General features: G+C 45.3%; 1 protein-coding gene across 1 annotated transcript; it reads left to right on the top strand.

The window, feature by feature from the left end:
* The first annotated feature begins 16,507 nt into the window (after positions 1-16,507).
* fstl3 (follistatin-like 3 (secreted glycoprotein)) lies at positions 16,508-20,023 on the top strand. Its single transcript, XM_040184917.2, has 5 exons — positions 16,508-16,872; positions 17,103-17,288; positions 18,392-18,607; positions 18,685-18,912; positions 18,996-20,023. The coding sequence occupies exons 1-5, from the start codon at positions 16,803-16,805 to the stop codon at positions 19,046-19,048; spliced, it is 753 nt and encodes a 250-aa protein (XP_040040851.1). The 5' UTR covers positions 16,508-16,802; the 3' UTR covers positions 19,049-20,023.
* Positions 20,024-20,133: the final 110 nt, after the last annotated feature.

Genomic DNA, 20,133 nt, shown 5'->3' with positions numbered 1-20,133 from the left:
TGGAAAGGTGATTATGCAGCATCTCCTTCCCACGCGCTCTGCCCACGCTGCCTCCCTCTCCACCCACTTCCTCCTCCTCTTCCTCCTCCTCCTCCTCCTCTGGGTGGAGGACTCTCCACCGCTTAGCTTTGTTTTTACATGCACACCGAAGCTTTTGGGCTCTTTGTTACACTTGAGTTGAAGGACGGTCATACACCCACACGCATGCAGACGTAACTCCACATGCTGGAGAGCTAAAAACTCCTCTTAGCCGTCGTCTTGTGCTTCGTTAACGCTCAGCGAGAGATCTTGTATCAGACAAATAAAGCTCCAGCGCAAATTCAGACAAGAAGAAGCCTGAAGCTTATTCATTATCATTACACCCGCAACCAGATCCGGACTCCCCAGGGTCTGTCGGTTACAAATATCATCACACATCATGTATTGTTATAACAAACAATGCTCTTTCTTTATCTGGCTTGTCTCTCCTGATTGAACTGAAGACAGACACTGTGTCCATGAGGTTAACTGTGGAGTAACGGTGAAGTAGTGTGGTCGCTGTGACTCCGGCTGAAGGTGGAAACCGCTTTTGTCCGGATCTCTGTCTGATCCTGAAGATACAGAGATCGTCTTGTTAACCTGTCGCATGCACACAGACTCCCGAGGGCTCCGGTCCTCCATGGGAGAAAAAGGGACGCCGTGTAGGATTTGGTGACTTCGAGCTGTGTGGAAAAGCCGGCAAGTGCAAAAGCGCGTTCGCGGCGCATTCTCACCCCATCGTTTCCAAATGCAGACGCTGCATCAGCGTCCTTAGTTTCAAACAAAACAGCTGCTTTGGATTTAAAGTGGTCAACTTTACATCTGAGTTAATGGGATGCGAACAAAGGCCCCCGCCGCCACGTTGGTTTGACCCTTGCAGGTTTGTGTTTGTCTTTTGTGAGGAGGACCCGCTCTGTTTCCAGATATGAAACGTGTTGGGGGAGAATTTGTTGAGCTGCATGTTGTGAGTGTCTCAAGAACTCGGTGTGGCACCTTTCTTGGGAAACTGGTGACCTGACCTAGTTCACGATGGCATCCTGTTTGGAAGATTAATCCACACACGTCCACCACAAAATGCTCATTCTCAGCTAACAATACAAGAACAATTGTCAGTTCCAGATTATTGACCACTAAAGGAAAAAAGTGTTCCAATTCCAAAACTTCTACTGGCTCCCCCACACAAAGCTACGTACTGGCCCTTTAAGAGGAGCTGGGAGAGCCGTGAGTCACTGCTGAGGTGGAATAAAGACCAGAGTGACTCACTGCATCTTGGGGCTTCCAAAACATCAACAGCGACGTGACTGGTGTGTTATCACTCAAATGATCCTCCCAATCCAAACATCAGTGCTTGTCCAGGTGACTCACGCGAGCTGAGCACCTGAGAGGGATTCATCGAGTTACTGAAGAGGCCGACCAGTAAGAAAAGAGGCGATTAAAGCAGCACAGCAGCTATGTTATTAATAAATGTAAAAAAACAAAAAAACTGGAGCATCTTCTCAATTTGCAGCTCCTCTCACCTTTATGGAGCTTTAAAGTGAGTTTGAGTTTGTTAATGCAAAGCACAGCAGGCCAGAGACCAAACAGCCCGCGGACGAGCCGGATCTCACAGATATCTGTGGAATGACCTCGACCCGAGACTGAAGAGTCGCAGCAGGCCGTTGTGAAACGAAGCACACACTCAACAAAGTTGGTTTTCTTTTGGGCATTGAGTGCAAATCAGAAAAGTAGACGGCCTCCGTGCGGCACCTCACCTTCGGCCACAAAAGCTCCCTCAACGTCTTCCTCCGGGTTGTGTGTCCGTTAACTGACAGCGAGGCGAATAACTCGCCACCATGGCGTGTTTTTCCTCACTCAATCGGAGCCAACAATTGTTCTTGGGAGAAAGAAGAGTGTTACGTGCCCCCTTCCTCTGTTCCCCCCCCCCCCCCTCCACGCCCACCACACGCCTCCTTCACAGTGTGCTTCTCAGCTGTGGGTTTAATGATTAGCCTGATCCATAAATAAGTAATCAAAGCGAGGAGCGGCGACACTCGGCTCACCCTGATTGCCAGCCAGCTCCATCGCACACACAAACACGCGCGCCTCTTTTCAGAGCCCTTTTTAACCCATCTTTGTGTGTTTTATTGGAGGATAACCAACAGACAATTTGAGCCAGTTTATCTCATCTGATTAACACAATAGTACAACAGCTAGTGTGTCTGCTTGTGTCGGTGTGCGTGTTTGTGTGCGTGTGTGCGAGGGACAGCCGGGGAAAGAAAAAGGGAAACATACAGTCGGTGTCGACTGTGACTAAACTGACTGCAGCAGAATGACTCACGCTGTTGCTATGGCAACCTAAAGACACGCTCGCCTCTACATTGTGTGATTTCAGTTGCCGGATAAAGGGTGAGAGAAAGAACGTAAGGTTTCTTTTCCTTTTTCTTTTTTTTGTTGCAGAAATCATTGAGAGGAAGGAGCATAAAAACATCCCTGACTTTTAATAACAAAAGACAATATACTTTTAATAACAAAAGACAATATATATATATATATATATATATATATATATATATATATATATATATATTTAAACATATATTTTGAGGGAGAGAGAGGGGTGTGTTGTACACTATTATATATATTTTTTATAGAAAAAGGTAAAAAACAAATCCAAAGTTCTCTCTCTCTCTCTCTCTCTCTCTCTCTCTCTCTATATATATATATATATATATATATATATATATATATATATATATATATATATAATCTCACAGCACTGCAGTATGAAACCCAGCAGCTTCGTCTTCTCCACTCGAGTGGTTCTGATGTCTTTGGGCGTCGAGCTCGTCGATGTCCTCGGTGAATAGAAGCCCCGTCGGATAAAACCTGCCCTCCCACCTCAAAACCAAAAAGCCTCTGGTTACTCGTTATGAGCCAAAGTTGGGATTGTCCCGGTTATTCATACTAGATGTTCTGTTTGTGATGTTTACTAACTGGAGATAGCAACTAAACAGCAAGTACCACAGAGCAATGGTTTGCAGTGGTAGAAAGTACTGCACTATAGTACTTGTATATTTATTTAGGTTTATATTTCCCAACGTGATTTTTAAAAGAATATGAAGAATACTCTTTTTTACTTTGTTCTTAAATTAAGATACAGTTCAGAAAATAAGTATTTATAATATAGAGAATAGAATATTTATTTCAACTCCCCCCGGCTCCACTTGTTTGACACTTCAGTAGTGTAAAGCTCTATTTGCCAGGAGCTTCTACCCCCCATGGGGAGCTCAGGTGTGCTCAGGCGGTGATTGGGATGTGATTTGTGTGTTTCTACATCTGCCTCGGATGAAGGTGATGAAGTGTTCTCTGCATAGACGTTAGTGTGTGGGGATCTATTCTACCGATCGGATAAAAGAGGTGAACTTCAAATTCCAAGATTGATTGATTTTGAGGGGAATAACTGAAAGTCTGACTTTTTTCTTGTTATTGGGGAAGTTGGTTTTGCATAAATGTAGATAATGTAAGAACTAGGAAGAGCCAAGTTCTTGAGTAAGTCTTTATTTCTCTAACTATTAAAGACAAGAAAGCTGTGATGTTGTCCCCGTGTCTCCAAGGTCATTTGAGACAGCCCTGTTTTTATCGTTTAATTTAGTGTTTTGTTATTGAGGTTGAGTCACTTTGGTATATTATGTGATTTGGATCTTGTTTATCATTTATTTTTTAAATAAGACCTGTAAAGAGATTTACATTTCTGCTCAACAACAACAACAACTCTAATTAATGCCACGGTGAAGGACGCTTCATGTGGATTTTGCAAAGTACCTGATACATACTTTACATACATACAATTTGATACAATCATTAATAAATTGGGTCAATCCGGGGGACACACTGTCCTTAAATAATTGGTCAACTTGTGCTGGGCCTTACTACTGGGTTTCAAATGTGTTGTGATGCTGCCTTTTTATTGCAGGAGGAGCAGATATCTTTGGATTTAAATGTACTTTCTGAGACATTACTTTCAACAATTCATCTTTCCTTCATGTTGTGTTATTGAAATAGGTGGCTGCAACCCGCAGAGACATTGAGGCACATCATACGCTGCTCATTATGCCATTATGTCGATCCCCACTTTCAATTTCTTATGAAGACACACACAGAGCAACATAAGCACCATTAGAAAGTATTTGTTTTGTGTTCACAGGCAATCATGCAGATACCTCATTAATAACCTATTTACACACTTGTTTTTGTGCGTTTTCTTTGTGCACTTAACTGCAGTAAAATTATGAATATTATATATAATATATACATATATATGTTTAAACAGTCATTTGCAAATGGGGCAATTTAAGAATGCAGTAAAGTTCATTTTGCTGGTGTAGAGTTAGTTGTAGTCTTTATTGACATGGTCAATTGTTGATTTCAGAACAAAATATTTAGTGTCAGTTTGTCTTCTCATTTCAGGACAAAGTGTTGTTGGGACGCTGGACAGCAGTGGAGCTGAAATTTGTGGGACACGTGGTACTTGAGGGTTTAGCTTAGAGCATGAGTCAAAAATGTTGGAGAAATATCGACGCCATCCTGTTTGACTGAAAAGTCAATCAATCTACCTCTAGTCCCTAAATTGTGTCAAAATAAAATGTGTCCTCACTTTAAATTAGAAAAGGAAGTAATGTCATTTCATACAGATGCAGTAGTCTCCAGTCGAACATTCTTCATTAATTGGCAATAAAAAATGAATCTGTCTGTTTCCGTGTCCTCGCGCTCTGGAATTGGAGGAAACACAAAACACGAGTCGGGGCAAAGGGAGTGATGGCCCTTGTCTTTAATTCAATTAGGTCCTGTGTGACCGTAGTCACAGTTCCATGCAGCTCATTAAGCTCCACTATGGAAAAATAAATGTTCCAATTCAAAGACTAACACAATAAAACCAGAATATGATAATAAATAAACTGACATAATTTCCCCTGAGGACACAGATCCGACTTCAAGAGAAGAAAGGTTGTAGTGCAGTCGGGCAAACACATAATAACGGGAATAATAAAAACATTATTCGCTCTAGTTTCCTGCAGCCGCTGCGCGCTGACAGAGTTGGTGATTGAGGAGGCTTGATGATCGTAAACGGCTCCGAAGAGACTCTGACCTTGTTCCCTGGCTCCACTCACCAAGAAGTCACCTCAGGAACAGTGGGAGGATGTGAAAAGTCGTTTCCCGAAGTTGTTTCCCTAAGAATTTTCTCGGTAGAGAGGGACTCAGCGAATATGCTGCTGTACCCTGTGAGACGATTGGTATCTCGTTACAGCTCGACAGAATCGTGACGCTGTTGTGTTGAGTCATTCTAACAAGCAAGATAATGAGAGCCTTCATAATGCATTTAGATTCCGTATGCATGGTTGATAAGTCATTCATTTTGTGTGTATATGTCTGCGTGTGAATGTGTACTTGAACGTGTGTGTGTTTTGCCAGAGGGCCGACACCGGCACTATGCTGCATACAGCCAAAAAAAGAGACGATGACATATTGGGTGCTGCTAGCACCTTCTGTTACTCAGCCTGCAAATCCCTCTTCAGGCCATGGCTTCTGACACAACGACAGTGTCATCCGCAGCACTATCGCACTCATCTCGCGTTGAAGCAGGTCAATCTGTAAGAAAACAAAGTTCCACACAACGTTCTCAAACTGCAGGCAATCCAGCATGTGTAGCGATATGTACCAAAAATACTAATAAAAAAATAATAGGTATAATAAGTATAGAGACATCCACGCGGCGCAGCCAGTAGATTAGTCCAACAAGCAGTCGGTCCTACAGGCGATGGGCACAACAAGCGATGGGTCCTACAAGCGATAGGGTCCCACAAGCGATGGGCACAACAAGTGATGGTTACAACAAGCAATCGGTCCTACAGGCGATGGGCACAACAAGCGATGGGTCCTACAAGCGTTAGGGTCCCACAAGCGATGGGCACAACAAGTGATGGTTACAACAAGCAATCGGTCCTACAGGCGATGGGCACAACAAGCGATGGGTCCTACAAGCGATAGGGTCCCACAAGCGATGGGCACAACAAGTGATGGTTACAACAAGCAATCGGTCCTACAGGCGATGGGCACAACAAGCGATGGTTACAACAACCAATCAGTCCTACAGGCGATGGGTCCTACAAGCGATAGGGTCCCACAAGCGATGGGCACAACAAGTGATGGTTACAACAAGCAATCGGTCCTACAGGCGATGGGCACAACAAGCGATGGGCACAACAACCAATCGGTCCTACAGGCGATGGGTCCTACAAGCGATGGGTGCTACAAGCGATGGGCACAACAAGCGATGGGCACAACAACAATCGGTCCTACAGGCGATCGGCACAACAAGTGATGGTTACAACAAGTGATGGTTACAACAAGCAATCGGTCCTACAGGCGATGGGTCCTACAAGCGATGGGCACAACAAGTGATGGGTCCTACAAGCGATAGGGTCCCACAAGCAATGGGCACAACAAGCGATGGGCACAACAAGTGATGGTTACAACAAGCAATCGGTCCTACAGGCGATGGCCACAACAAGCGATGGGCACAACAACCAATCGGTCCTACAGGCGATGGGTCCTACAAGCGATGGGTGCTACAAGCGATGGGCACAACAACAATCGGTCCTACAGGCGATCGGCACAACAAGTGATGGTTACAACAAGCAATCGGTCTTACAGGCGATGTGTCCTACAAGCGATGGGCACAGCAAGCGATGGGCACAACAAGCAATCGGTCCTACAGGCGATGGGTCCTACAAGCGATGGGCACAACAAGTGATGGTTAAAACAAGCAATCGGTCCTACAGGCGATGGGTCCTACAGGCGATGGGTCCGACAAGCGATGGGTGCTACAAGCGACAACAAGCGATGGTTACAACAACAGGCGGTCCTACAGGCGATGGGTCGTACAAGCGATGGGCACAACAAGCGATGGTTACAACAACAATCGGTCCTACAGGCGATGGGCACAACAAGTGATGGTTACAACAAGCAATCGGTCCTACAGGCGATGGGTCCTTCAAGCAATGGGCACAACAAGCAATCGGTCATACAGGTAATCGGTCATACAGGCTATGGGTCCTACTTGTTCAGAGTCAGAACACCACTGTTAATTTGCCATGTTAGTTCCTTTCCTCGGTAAAATGTTCATATAAACAACACATTTTCCCTCATAACAAAGTATTTTTGTGTACATGATCGTTAGAAGGTAAGTGATATTTATACATGTTGGCGAGCCTGTATAATGGGGGCTACTCTGTAACAAAAATATCATTCACCGCGTTGGTTCTTTTTTTAAGCTGTTCTTAAAAAAAGTGTCATTCAAAAACTGACTGATACGTTGAATACCCACCAACAAATTCCTATCTCTGTCTTGTATCTCTGCCAAGAGGCAGAAAACCCCAAAAGCGGAGGTTGCGCAACACATATAAAAGGAACAAATCCTCATTACCAGGCTGTTATCAAGCCTGCACCTGTGCTGACCCCATGTGATGAAGTGCCTCATCACATGGGGAGAAAAGCTGTTTTCTTATAGGAGCTCCTCTCTGAGACAAAAGCTGGTCGATCAAAGGGAAGGAAGGTACAGAGGGGGGAGAGGAAGTGTGATGACGACGAACAGAGGCGTGTGTGTGTGTGTGTGTGTGTGTGTGTGTGTATGTGTGTGTGTGTGTGTGTGTGTGTGTGTGTTTGACAGTGAAAAATAAACTCGAATGAATCTGTGTGGGCCAGAAACACATTGTCATTTCTCCCTGAAAAGCAGTAGGTTGACAGAAATAAGACCATGTAACGAAAGAGTTGATGTTAGTGTTAATATTTAATACATTCCACTTTCTTGGAATCTCTTCTCAAATATTCTGTCAGCATTTGTGTTTAAAATATTCAAAATGATGTAGTACAAAATGGCCCTCTAAAGACTGCTCAAAGGAAAAACACAAAATATATTTAAAAAAAAGAACTACATTTAAATAGTGCAAATGCGAATCATTTTTTTTCAACCATATCCCTAATGAGAATATATTACATTACATTGTTACAAAGCTGCAGATATGCACAGCGTAGATTTATAGTTGCTTAATTATTTACCAAGGCGTTTTGTCACACGCTGGAACCCGTGCTGTGTGAAGCCCCTCCTCTGCCCTTCTCCTCTCACTACTCCCCAGGGCTCGGCCTTCTGTAGCGACACACACGCCTGCGGGTGAATGACATCATTCTCCCCAGGGAGAAACTCATCCTCTTCCTCCCCCTTCCTCACAACTTCGCATCCACAGAAAGGACAGACAACACCCCCCCACCCCCCCCCCCTCAAAAAAATAGGATTAATTTGATGCTCTTCGAGTTTTCCCTCTTTCTGCCGCTTAATTGTCTCCACGCACTTGAGAATAAAGCGTCATCCTGACATATAATAACATATTTTTAATCAAGAACACAGCAGCACGGACAAAAACAACACGTCAACCCTCTGACAGCTTGTTAGCGGAGAAGAAGCAAGCCCACGGATCTACAAAGGACATTCTGACAAACACGGGACAAAGACGTGTGTGTGTGTTGTGTGGGGGGTCGTGACTAGTATCATCTCATTATGGAGCGTGCCCTTTGTCTTTCACACATTGGAATCGGTCCACTCATGACACACACACACACACACAGACACAAGTGATGGAAAACAGTCTGCATCCATTCAGATTCACCCTCCGACTCGTCTGAATACGAACTCGACCCTTCGCGCACATCAAAATAGATTCAGAGTACATGTGGAGCTGCATCGTTACGGAACACAATTTCCTGTTTAAAAAGAGGACATTTAAATGTGAGCTGGTGAACAACATGAGGATTAAAGCTGCGCATGAAATATGAAAAATCACTGTCACAATATCAGATTTACAAGCCACGACTGTACAAAAGCGTGATTTAAGAGGTGCTTGATTATTTGATATATGATTGATGTGTATTATTAACACAATGTTAATAATTAATTTCTTAAATATTATTTTCTCGTCAACACAGGTATATTGCAACATGTAGAAATTTAACTTTTTATGACTTTAAAACCAGAAATATCCTGACAAGAACCTTTTTTTCCAATACCTAAACATGTGTATTGGCTGATGCTGAATATTGATCCGATATCGGTGCGTCATTACAAGTCATAACTTCCTCTCCAATATCTCCCTCATAGTGAAAACACTATTTATTCTGGCTGTCCTTAAAGGGTGTTACTGACTTCTTCTTGCTGACGAAGTACAATCGTCGGGGAGCTGCTGTTGTTCCTGTGTAGCATAAACATTATTGTGGTACTGGATCCACTCAGAAAGCCCGTCGCCCACAAGCAAAAGCAACTTTTCCCCCCAACCCACCTGTGACAAAACGCACGAACACCCTGAGCGATGGAAAAAAAGAAGGTTACATAAAGAACCGCCTTGGCTTTCAGGGAGGCTCGAATGACCTTCAGCCGAGTTTATTGTACTGCTTCACAATGGCGGTATTCACCGTCGCCGTCGCGCTCCCCGCGTCCTCGCTCGCCGGCCTTCTCCCGCGTGCCCAGGAACCAGCAAAGGGCCCGCGTGTCCTTCCTGCTGCAGAGCCGCCCGCTATACGCGTGAGAGCGGTGAGTAACGTTTGGAGACGAAAGGGGCGAAGAAGACCTTTTGTTTCATAACAGCTCGCAAGAGCATGAGCTACAGGGGCGTGAGGTAGGTAGCAGTGAGTGACTGTGTGTCCCTGTGTGTGTGTGTGTGTGTGTGTGTAGCCTAACTACATAAGGTAGTACGTGTGTATGCGTGGGCAGCAGTGTGGAAGGTGTGAGTGTAGTGAATAGTGTGCGATGCGTGGGATGTGTGTGTGTGTGTGTATGCTTTTCATGGACTGTGGAGACACACACACACACATCCTGGAGTGCTTTCTGCATGCTCTTGTCACATGTTCGCTCCACGTCTGTTTGACTCTTTATTCCTTCCCGGCAGTCGTCAGTAGCCATTATTTACAGAAATGAGTTTTTCTTCCTTTTTCTGTCCAGCCCACTCCCATTCAACAGCGTTCAGCAGCTCACCTCTTCTGCGCCACTGCAGTTACGTAAAAACACATCAGGAGGGGCAATTACCTGTGACTTTGGAAACAAGTTCAACGATGAATAGAACATGTTTTTCATCAGAGTGATTGTGGGGCTTGAAACACGTTCTACCGAGGACACTGTTTTCGGAAAATGAAATAGTCGCACGAGAGACTGGGTTTGGATTTTATAGCCCCGGAGGCGTCTCCACTATGAATTCCAAGCATGTGGAAATCTGAGGAGGAAAAGGAGCAATAAGTGCTGCATCTTCTATTGGGTGGCAATTGGCACTTAACTTGCACGACGGCCCTTACAGGCCACCGTGGAGTCGGCAGATCACTGAGGATGTGCTGGAACTAAAAGCTAACGTCAACAGTGCTTCGACGTGCACGCACGCCTCTGTTTTCTTGTTTAGTTCTGCTGGAATACACCAAATTACAGCCAGTCAGTCAATCCCAAAACCATCTAGATTGTATCTACAATAATATATAATAATGCATTAACACGGAATTAGCTGCCCACACATGTAGTGACTCCACACGATGGCACGCACACTTGAGAACTACGGCGGTAAAGAATCGATAGCGTAGGCTATCACTTTACTTAGAGCGCTGTCAAGTATCATTGAAAATGCTTTCCTATTGCAACCGTAATGCTTGGTTGTGAAGCCTGGCGAGCGTCTTCCTCTCCAAGAGGCGAGGCCCTCATTAATACTTCACCGACTGCATCACGGTGCCGCGGACTCACTGTAAGTCCACGCCGATGTTCGTCTTCACATCGAGCGGGGTCTTTAATTCAAAAGACACCCCTTTGCCCTTTTGCATAATCAAATATTTATAAAAGCCAGTCGGTCTTTTTTTTCCCAGTCGCTGTCCGGAGGCTGCTGCCCTATATACGGCGAAGAGACGGATTTAATTTGTTGCTGTGGGCCCATTGCTCAGCTCGCCGAACATAGAGAAAATATAAAAAAACAGCAGGAAACATCAGGAGTGGTGATGTGAAGCCACGCCGGCGGTGGCAGCAGCCGATGGCAGCGTCGGTCTCTGCGTATGGACGCGTGAATCGCTCCATCACGAATAGATCGAATCAAAACTTTCCCTCCCCTGTTTGGTTTTATTTATCTGTTTCTGACAGCTTTCAGCGCAGCAGCGGCAACAAATACACTTCAGTCATTTGTTGCCATGGTAACTGCTGCCGGCATGAGCATCAGCTCTTGTGTAGTCAAGAGTCTTTTAAGGGGAGGCAGAGAGAGAGAGAGAGAGAGAGAGGGAGATGGTTTTCCGATTAACACATACTTCATATTCTCTGTTTGAGGCCTCGGATCCCGCACGGATTCGAGAGGACGGGTTCGACGGCGGTTTGCGCCGTTGTTTGAACGAAACAGGCTCTGCAAACTCACGAGAAGAAAACAAATAGATCGCGGCACGATATGGGTCGACGTGGCGCGAGGGGTGGTGAGGGCGTGCTGGGAACCGCAGGGGTCGGTGGTTTGAGGCCCCGGCTGCTGCATGTCTCACGTCGAAGTGTCTGAGCAAGACACCCAATACCTGATCCCTGGGCCAAAAGACTCTGAAAAGGAGCCGTGCAAATAACATAACAAAAGGTGTTTTTTCACACGTGTCCGGCTGATATTGTTTTTCTGCGACAGAGAAAAAGAAAGAAGGAATTCTCATCTAAAATGTAACGTGCACCTGAGCTTTTTGGGGGCACTTTGTCTCCGTCTGACGGTGAAGTGAATTGCTGCTTGGGAGGGAAAAGGAGGATTGCTCACACACGCCAGGTTCTCTGCAGGCTCGTGTTCCAGGAGACCCCCGACTTTGGTGCAATTTAGGGACAAACAACCAACGCGCTTGGTCAAATGCCGATGGTGACTTTTCCCATGAGACGCCAGCGCGTGGCGCACGCAGCACTACGCACACTGCAGAGGGTGACATTAGCTTTTGTTCTTGTGAACCAACCAGCTATTACGTTTTCTATCACTCCTCCAGCGTGCCGGAGGGGGGGGGGAAACTGACATGTGACTATTTGGTGGTGAAATTGTGGGACGTGAGCGAGGATGACGCCTTCGCGGGAGACAGACTCTTGTTTGTTGGTGACTCAGAGCTCGATGGCACCTCGCTGGCTTTGCTAGACCAGTGCGGAAGTTGCGTTGGCTGTTTTTTCTTCCTTACGAAAATGACTGTAAGGGGCTCGGAGTTGCCTGAGGACAGATGCTTTGGGCCTTCTCACTGGTAGATGTTCCAAAGGGTCCAAACTGGTTGTGATGAACAGAAATAATTATATTTCTGATTCTGATTTGTTAGTTAATAGGTAATTTGTCCTCATAAGATGTTTATTTACTTTACTATGCGTTAAAGACACCTCACAAGACATTTATAATCACTTATGAGGAACTTGTTAACCCCATGTGACTTTTTCTCAGGAAACATCCAACAGTTTCCTGCATCCTCGGCACTCAGCAGTCCATCAGCAAGTAACACAGTTAAAGAAATGACCAGTTAAATATTCTAATGACTATTGATTGAGGCTGTTCCAGTCATCAGCCATGAAATGATAAATTAGATATTTTCATCTCCTCAAATGACAGTAATCTGATCTGATGAGTCGTCCAATATGTGGGATATATATGGATGTTAATGTACTCTGATTAAATAGTGACATCGGCAGCAATTGGCTTTCGACACAATCACTCGACTTCCAACCGAGAAACCCTTCCGGAGACAGAACTAATATTTCACCTCAGTGTTGAGTCCGTAGACTCCGGAGTCATAAAAGTCAAACTCAAGTTGAACAGAAACACTTCTTCATGGGCACCGGAGGAGGTGACTGTGACCCCGAGGGAGACCCTCAGTCACGACCAAAGAGGGGTGAGAGAGAGAGAAAGAGAGAGGGGGGGAGGAAGATGAAGATGCTTGCCTGGGCAGCGCGTGCGTCAACATTAACCTTCCCCATTAATGAACCGCCGGGGGTGCTTCCCATGTGCATAATCTAAACACAGGAAGGAAGCTGGGGAAGAGGAGGGTGATGGTGGAGGAGGAGCGATGTGTGCAGAAGGGACACGGGGGTGGGGGGGGTGGGGGTGTGATTCCATCCGGCCTGGTCACTGATCCTATACCCTCATTGCCGGTTCAATCGGTAACACGCATTAGGAGTAGATTGAGTAGATAGATGATGCAGCTGCTTCCAGCCAGGCCGCTTCAGATGGAGCAATTACCGCGGCTGGGCCGTGTGACGTACTGGGCAGCACCACAACTCCAGACAGGCCAGTGGGGGGGGGGGGGAAACGTCTTCTATACGCTGTCCTTCACTTCACACCCTCCATCGGTCAAGAGTGCAATCGTTTCCCAGTGGAATGAAGGACACACTCCACCGAGACAGCTGCAGAAAATAACGTCATTCCCGGGGATAGTAAAAAACATTTCTCCTCAAGATCTCGGAGATAACACGTCTGAATTACATTTAGGGCAGCTTTGACGGCCACATTTAAAGGCTAAATGTCTTTTTATTAAGCGGGGACTTGTGGGGATTTATTGAGGCCTCAGAGATGACTGTACACTTGCTGGAGGAAAGATTGAGAGAGGACAAGGGGCGCCCTCATCTGGTCGTTTTCGTTCATTGGAGTTGCAACTTTACAGCTTAGAATTAATGCAACAGAATTGGTTAACGTTAATTGTTAATAAACCACAGGGTACATTGTGCTATAATATTACCGAGCTACGAGCCAAGCTTTCCTTTGCTAACCTTGGATGTCCGAGTTCTGGGATGGGTTTCAGCTAGCTACTCAAATAATATCATAGCTGACGGTAATTCATGTTAACTATTGGTTTTGATGACTGGTTGAATACAGAAGAAATCAATGGGCCAATGGGGTTCATGCAAAGCAAAAAAAACTATTATATATCTTTTTTTCCATGGCCTTTTCGGTCTAAACATATTTGGACTTCTTTCCATAACCATTTTGGATTTTTTGAAATATACATTTTTCAACGTAATATTCTTTGACTTTTTTCCCATGACGTTTTTCAGCCTATTATTCTTTGACTTTTTTACAAAAGAAATTTTGACCTGATTTTTTTCTTTTTTATTCCATGAAATGTCTTGACCTTACATATTCAAACTTTATTTTCTATTAAATGTTTTGACATATTTCTTTTGACCTGACATATTTTGACTTATTTTTCTTACTTTTTTCCATTACATTTTTTAACCTGATTTATTTTTTTACTTAATATTTTTACTTAACATTTTATGACGTTTCCCATGATATTTTTCAATGAAAAATATTTTGACTTTTTGAAAAAAATAGATGCGGAGATTTTTCGACCTAAAATTTAATTTCAATCCATGAAATGTTTTGACCTAACATATTTAAACTTTATTTTATATTCAAATTTTGACATATTTTATGACTTTTTTATTAGATTCTTTTCGACCTGACATATTTTGACCCAACCCAACATATTCAGAACGGCATTTTTATACCTAATATTTGCTTGACTTTTTTCCATGACATTGGTCAACCTGGCATATTTGACCTATAAAAAAAAGTCATTGGACTGTTTTTTTCCATAATTTTTTTTACTTTTTTTTGTGGCTTTTTTCCAAAACATTTTTCGATCTTGACTTTTTTTCCAATCATTTTTCAACCAAAGAGATTTACATTTTGTTTCTAGGACAGTTTTGCCCTGATATTTTTTTAACAGGACTTATTTCTCATTATTTTTATTATTATACTGACCTCCACTTTTCTTTTCATGACATTTTTTACCCAACATATTTGGACTGCCTTTCATTTCTGATTATATTTCGAGATACCCTCAACATATTCAAGGCTTAAGATTGGCTATTTATGCTCCAAAATAGTAGATAAACCCTAAACTTCTAATAGGTGTAAGAATTGACAAAATATATCTTCTGTTCTTGAAGAAGAATTGAATTCTTTCAGCCGGCAAACTTCCTCCACTAGATGGCAGTAACGTTTTCCCCTTTTTCAGCTAAATAAATGTACGGTATGACAAACCGAGCTCCACACACCTGCCCCGAAGAGATGAACTCAACTCAGTTCTCAACGGGCTTCTTCGATTTCATCCTACCCCTCGGAACCCGGCCACTTGAAGGGAACCAATATTTCTCAAAGATGCGACGCGGCATGCTGCATTCTAATATAAATCACACATCACAGGATGCTCCAAAGTCCCCAGCATGCTGCATTTATTTGTATAGCTCTGCAGTAATGATCCAAACCATATGACGGGCTGAGTGGATCTGCAGAGACCCGGGCGAGGAGGCCGGGCCACCCACAGCCATCCTCCGCCGCTCTCTTTCGGTCCTCCGTCTCCTACGAGGTCGGCCGGCATTCCTTCGGCGCCCTGGGGATCTCCACAGAGGAAGGCAACATCATTCACAAAGACTACCTTCATTTCATCCTCCCGCAGCGATCAAACAGGAGTTTTAGATAAAAGAAGTGGTGACAGATGGGCGGACTCCAGAGCATGTGCCTCCGAGTGGAGGGAGGTGAACGAGTGCAGGAGGAGAGAGGAGAGGAGCAGATGTTCTCATCTAACACGATGCTGATGATGCAGCCTCTAGCTACCAGAGCATTCTATTTTTTCTAAAGATTGAATGGTGTCAGATCCAGATATGGATACGCACAATATTCCACCATATGTTCCGCCTTGGTCACTGCGGTTGTCTGTGTTCGATTATCGATTGAAAATGCGGGTACGTGGATGTTCTCGACAAGCTCCAACGTTGTTGTGCTTTTTTGAACTTGAGATATTGCTAAAGGGCAGAGACCGCTTTCACCCCGACAGCCCCCTCATCTCTCCGTGTCACTCTAACCGCAGCTGTGGAGTGAAATATCAGCATTGACATACCCAGACAGTCAACTAAATGAGGCATGGCAACTTTATCGACCCAAGGACTGTCGCTGCGGATATTTTGCTTCTCGACATTAATGTGTTTGAACACAATAAGGCCTGAAGTTAGAAAACTGTTGTGCAACGACTGCACTTCCTGTCCTACGCATTTCCACTTGAAAGAGACAACAACTTGGGGGGGGTCAATGCTGGATCACGTCGCTTTTGGAGGTAATAAGGAATGAGAACGTAATTTCTAGCTTTTCTTTATAGCCAGAGAACTACACCTTTGAAAGCGTATACCATTTGTGAGGGGCACGAATAGGTCTGGGATGTGGCACATTTAAGGAGAAATGAGACAATACAGAGAAAAGAAAACTGGGCACTTTACGGTCAGAGGTTGTTACGCAATAAAGTATTTTCCCCAAATACCTGAACAGCAAATTCAATCCAGTCTATTCAATCAGTCATGGTGAAAAAGGTTCTAGCACTCAATTAGCCGTTAATGAGATCACAATGGTGTGAAAATGTCCAGTGAGGTCATGTAAGTACCCGGCGTCTGGCGCTGGAGGGCAGGGATCATTTCCCGACTCTGGAAGTTGAGTCAGAGTCGAACTGTGTCCTTCCCCGGCTTATTACTGGCTGAGAGGATCGCCCATCCCAGCCGCATAATTCCATCTGGGCTAAATATTTAGACTGAGGGGGAACGACATCACTTGTCCACAACACATCCATTCACATAAGAGGGAGAGCTGCTCGCGGAGCAGAGTCAGAGTGACCCGCTCGCGTTGCCGGAGGAACGTCGCTGCTCCCTGCTGACTTTTGAAGAGATAAACTTTCAGGAAGTTTTGTACAAGCTCGAGTCCACGATGATCTTTTTCATTCCTGTTTTTGGGGTGATTCTCTCTTTGTATCAGATTGGGAAGAATCCTGCCAGTGGTGAGTGAGTTTTTATTTTTGTACTTTAAAATAGTAGTATGTCGCAATGATGTTAAAAGAATAAATCTTCCTGCAGTTATCATAGTGAGTTACTTTTCTGCTGTACATTTATTTGCTTTTTGAAACAAAATACACACTATAAGAAGACTATTAGCCTTTTTATCTGAGGTGATGGACTGGAGGTGAAGTACCTCTGAATGATATCACGCGTCCACCCGTTTGCTCTCCAGCTGGGATGTGCTGGCTGCAGCAGAGTCAGGACCAAAGGTGCGACATGGTGCTGATGAGAGGGGTGACCCGGGAGGAGTGCTGTGCCAGCGGACGCCTGGACACCGCGTGGTCCAACAGCAGCATGCCCATGAATGAGGTCAGCCTGCTGGGCTTCCTGGGAATCGTGTCCTGTAAACCCTGCAAAGGTAAACAAACCAAATTTAAAACCAAAGAAAAAAGAAAATAAGTCAGTAAATCAATTGCTTGTGTAATGGTGTATTGCTTCGGTTTCTCAGTGCTACGGAATTACTCATCACATGTAAAATGATGTGGTGAACTGTCATAAAGCCACATTTAAATTCTTTACAGTCACACTGTGAGCAAACATGACTGCGGTCAGGGGTGTGGTTGGAAAGAAAGTACTGCGAGTTCTGTATACATATAATTTGCGGATTTAAAAGTTGTCTGCTATGTTACACTAAATAACTCTTAACTAAAATAAGTTATTTTAAAACCCACATTTGTGAATCAACACATTTACGCAATGAGCTCCCGGGGAAGCGTCCGTTAACTAAATGCAGACGTAGATCGTTCCACTTAGCTCCACCCGGCTGGACCGAGAAGCTTCCCCTCCTGCAGGGTTCATTCAGGTTCACTTGGAAATGCATTCCGGCATCACATGCAACGCAGCGATCCTGCGGAATGTGCATGCCAATAGGTCGAGTGAAGAGCATCGATGAATATCGACGTCTGGGACTCATAACGCGGTCCACCATCTCGATCGTCTGGAATTCCGTGGGAGGAAAACGTGGGTATGGAATGAAAAGCCTGAGCGGTGGCTCATCAACGGTTTGGTTGAGGACAACCAGCGTTATTGGAAACTATGTGAGAGACAAAATATTAAGAATAATACGAACCAACCAAAAGTTGTCCAGGAGGGAAAGAGACAGAAAAACAACAACAAATAAAACAGGATATTGAAGCGGTGGTAGAGACAGGAAATAAGCTCCTCAGAGGAGAGCAGACATCAACTCTCAAGGTCCTGGGAAGAAACCTGTGTGCATTGTACAACGTTGCCTCTGCACCGTGTAGGGTTACGCCGCTTCCTCCCTCCTCGGCCCATGAAGTGCTCTGCTCCGGCTCTTTGACGCCCCCGTCACCCCTCCGCGGGGAAGCTTACCCCCAGTCCGCGTGCAGCCGATCACACGGAGATGTGATTATTGTAAATATTGCCCACGGTGGAAATGGTGTCTTGTCCTGCAGACTTGTTAAAACAGTAACATTGCAACCTCTCGCCGTGCTTTCGTAGAGACCTGCGAGGGAGTGAGCTGCAGTCCCGGGAAGGTTTGCAAAATGAAGACGGGAAGGCCCCAGTGTGTGTGCTCTCCGGACTGCTCTCACATTACCCGGAGGCCCGCTGTGTGCGGCAGCGACGGGAGGTCCTACGGGGATGAGTGTTCTCTGCTGATGGCCCGCTGCATGGGCCACCCGGACCTGGAGGTCATGTACCAAGGAGACTGCAAAAGTAGGTATCAAGTGTGTCCAGGCGATGCTGTTTGCCCAACAGGAAACTTAAAGCCACACCTTTGGCCTCGCCCGCAGAGTCCTGCTCCAACGTGGTGTGTCCCGGGACGCACACCTGCGTGACCGACCAGACCGACAGCGCTCACTGCGTCATGTGCCGCGCCACCCCGTGCCCGATCCCCTCGATGTCCGAGCAGCAGATCTGCGGCAACGACAACATCACCTACCCGAGCGCCTGCCACCTCCGCCGGGCCACCTGCTTCCTGGGCCGCTCCATAGGCGTCCGCCACTTCGGCCACTGCAACAGTAAGGCCCCCCCCGAAAACGCCTCTGACTTCCTGCGTGACAGCGAGGACCTGTGCCACTGACTATTCTTTTTTTGCCTGCAGGTCCCCCACGGAAACCTCAACGCTTCGAAGGCAGCGAGGAAAACGCGGTGTAGGTGCAACCACCCCCCCCCCCCCTCCCTCCCGCCTGAAGAGACCAGTCCGATCCGTGACAGTTCCCGAGCGCCACGCCACAAGCTTCCCACGATGACCTCTTTTTGTTTCCATAATCACTGCCCCTCCTCTTTGTACACAGAGTGACGATAGAATTTAGAAGACCTCCGTTGGAAGAAATATAAAAGTGTAACTGCCTCGAAAAGAGCTGCGGAGTCCCAGGGAGCAAGTGGCAGAGGAACCAGACGGATTTATCTCACTGGCTCCTTGGGAGATGTGTGCATATTGTATATAGAATACCACTGCTATTTATTGGAGAAGGTATCAAACTCTATTTATGTTTTTACCCAAGTAACAAATCCATATATCCTCTGGAAAGGTGACGCGTGAATCGTATTTATTGTGGGGTTTTTTTGTCTATTGCAAGCTGATGGAAAGCCTCGCTTGTCGGGGGAAAGTTGATGCCACTTTAAATTCTGCCCGCGTGGTTTGAGAACTGGGCCGCTGCAGTCGTACGTGCTTGGGCTTTTGTCTGGAGGAGAAGGTCGGCTCGGCTTAAACAAGCTCGGCTTTGTTTTCTCGACGTGTTGTTTTTTTTTCGGTCCGCTGTTTGGCTGCTTTCATGTTGATTTGATTCTTTCTCAGAACTTACTGGATGGACAAACGTAATCAGCATCGTCTGACTGAAAGGGAAATTCAATTTGTCTGAGAATGGACTGCGATTAAGGCCAATTGGATATGCCCGATTATATCGCAAGGGGTCGATCGGTCCGCCTGCCGGCCGAGACGAGTCGCCGGTCCAGTCTTTAGACTCAAAGCTCATTTCTTGATGTAATCCTCTCACTATGGAACACCTCAATGACTCTCCTGTAAATAACTCTCTCTGTACCTACTGTGAAATTTGAATGACAAATGCATCAACGTATTTTTGTATTTTTGTACTGCCATTTCAAAAAACAATATAACGTTTAACAATTGTCACGTGTCCTCTTCATTTTTTGCCACTGTCAAATGAGATCACACTTTAAAAAGGGGACTTCAGGGTTCCGTGAGCTTGATTCACAGTGTCACATCTTCTCATGAAGGT

The sequence above is a fragment of the Gasterosteus aculeatus genome, chromosome 8 (genome assembly GCF_964276395.1).
Source record: "Gasterosteus aculeatus chromosome 8, fGasAcu3.hap1.1, whole genome shotgun sequence".
NCBI classification, from domain to species: domain Eukaryota; kingdom Metazoa; phylum Chordata; class Actinopteri; order Perciformes; family Gasterosteidae; genus Gasterosteus; species Gasterosteus aculeatus.
Note: the sequence above shows the minus strand (reverse complement) of the source record. Positions and strands in the feature narration are given on the sequence as shown.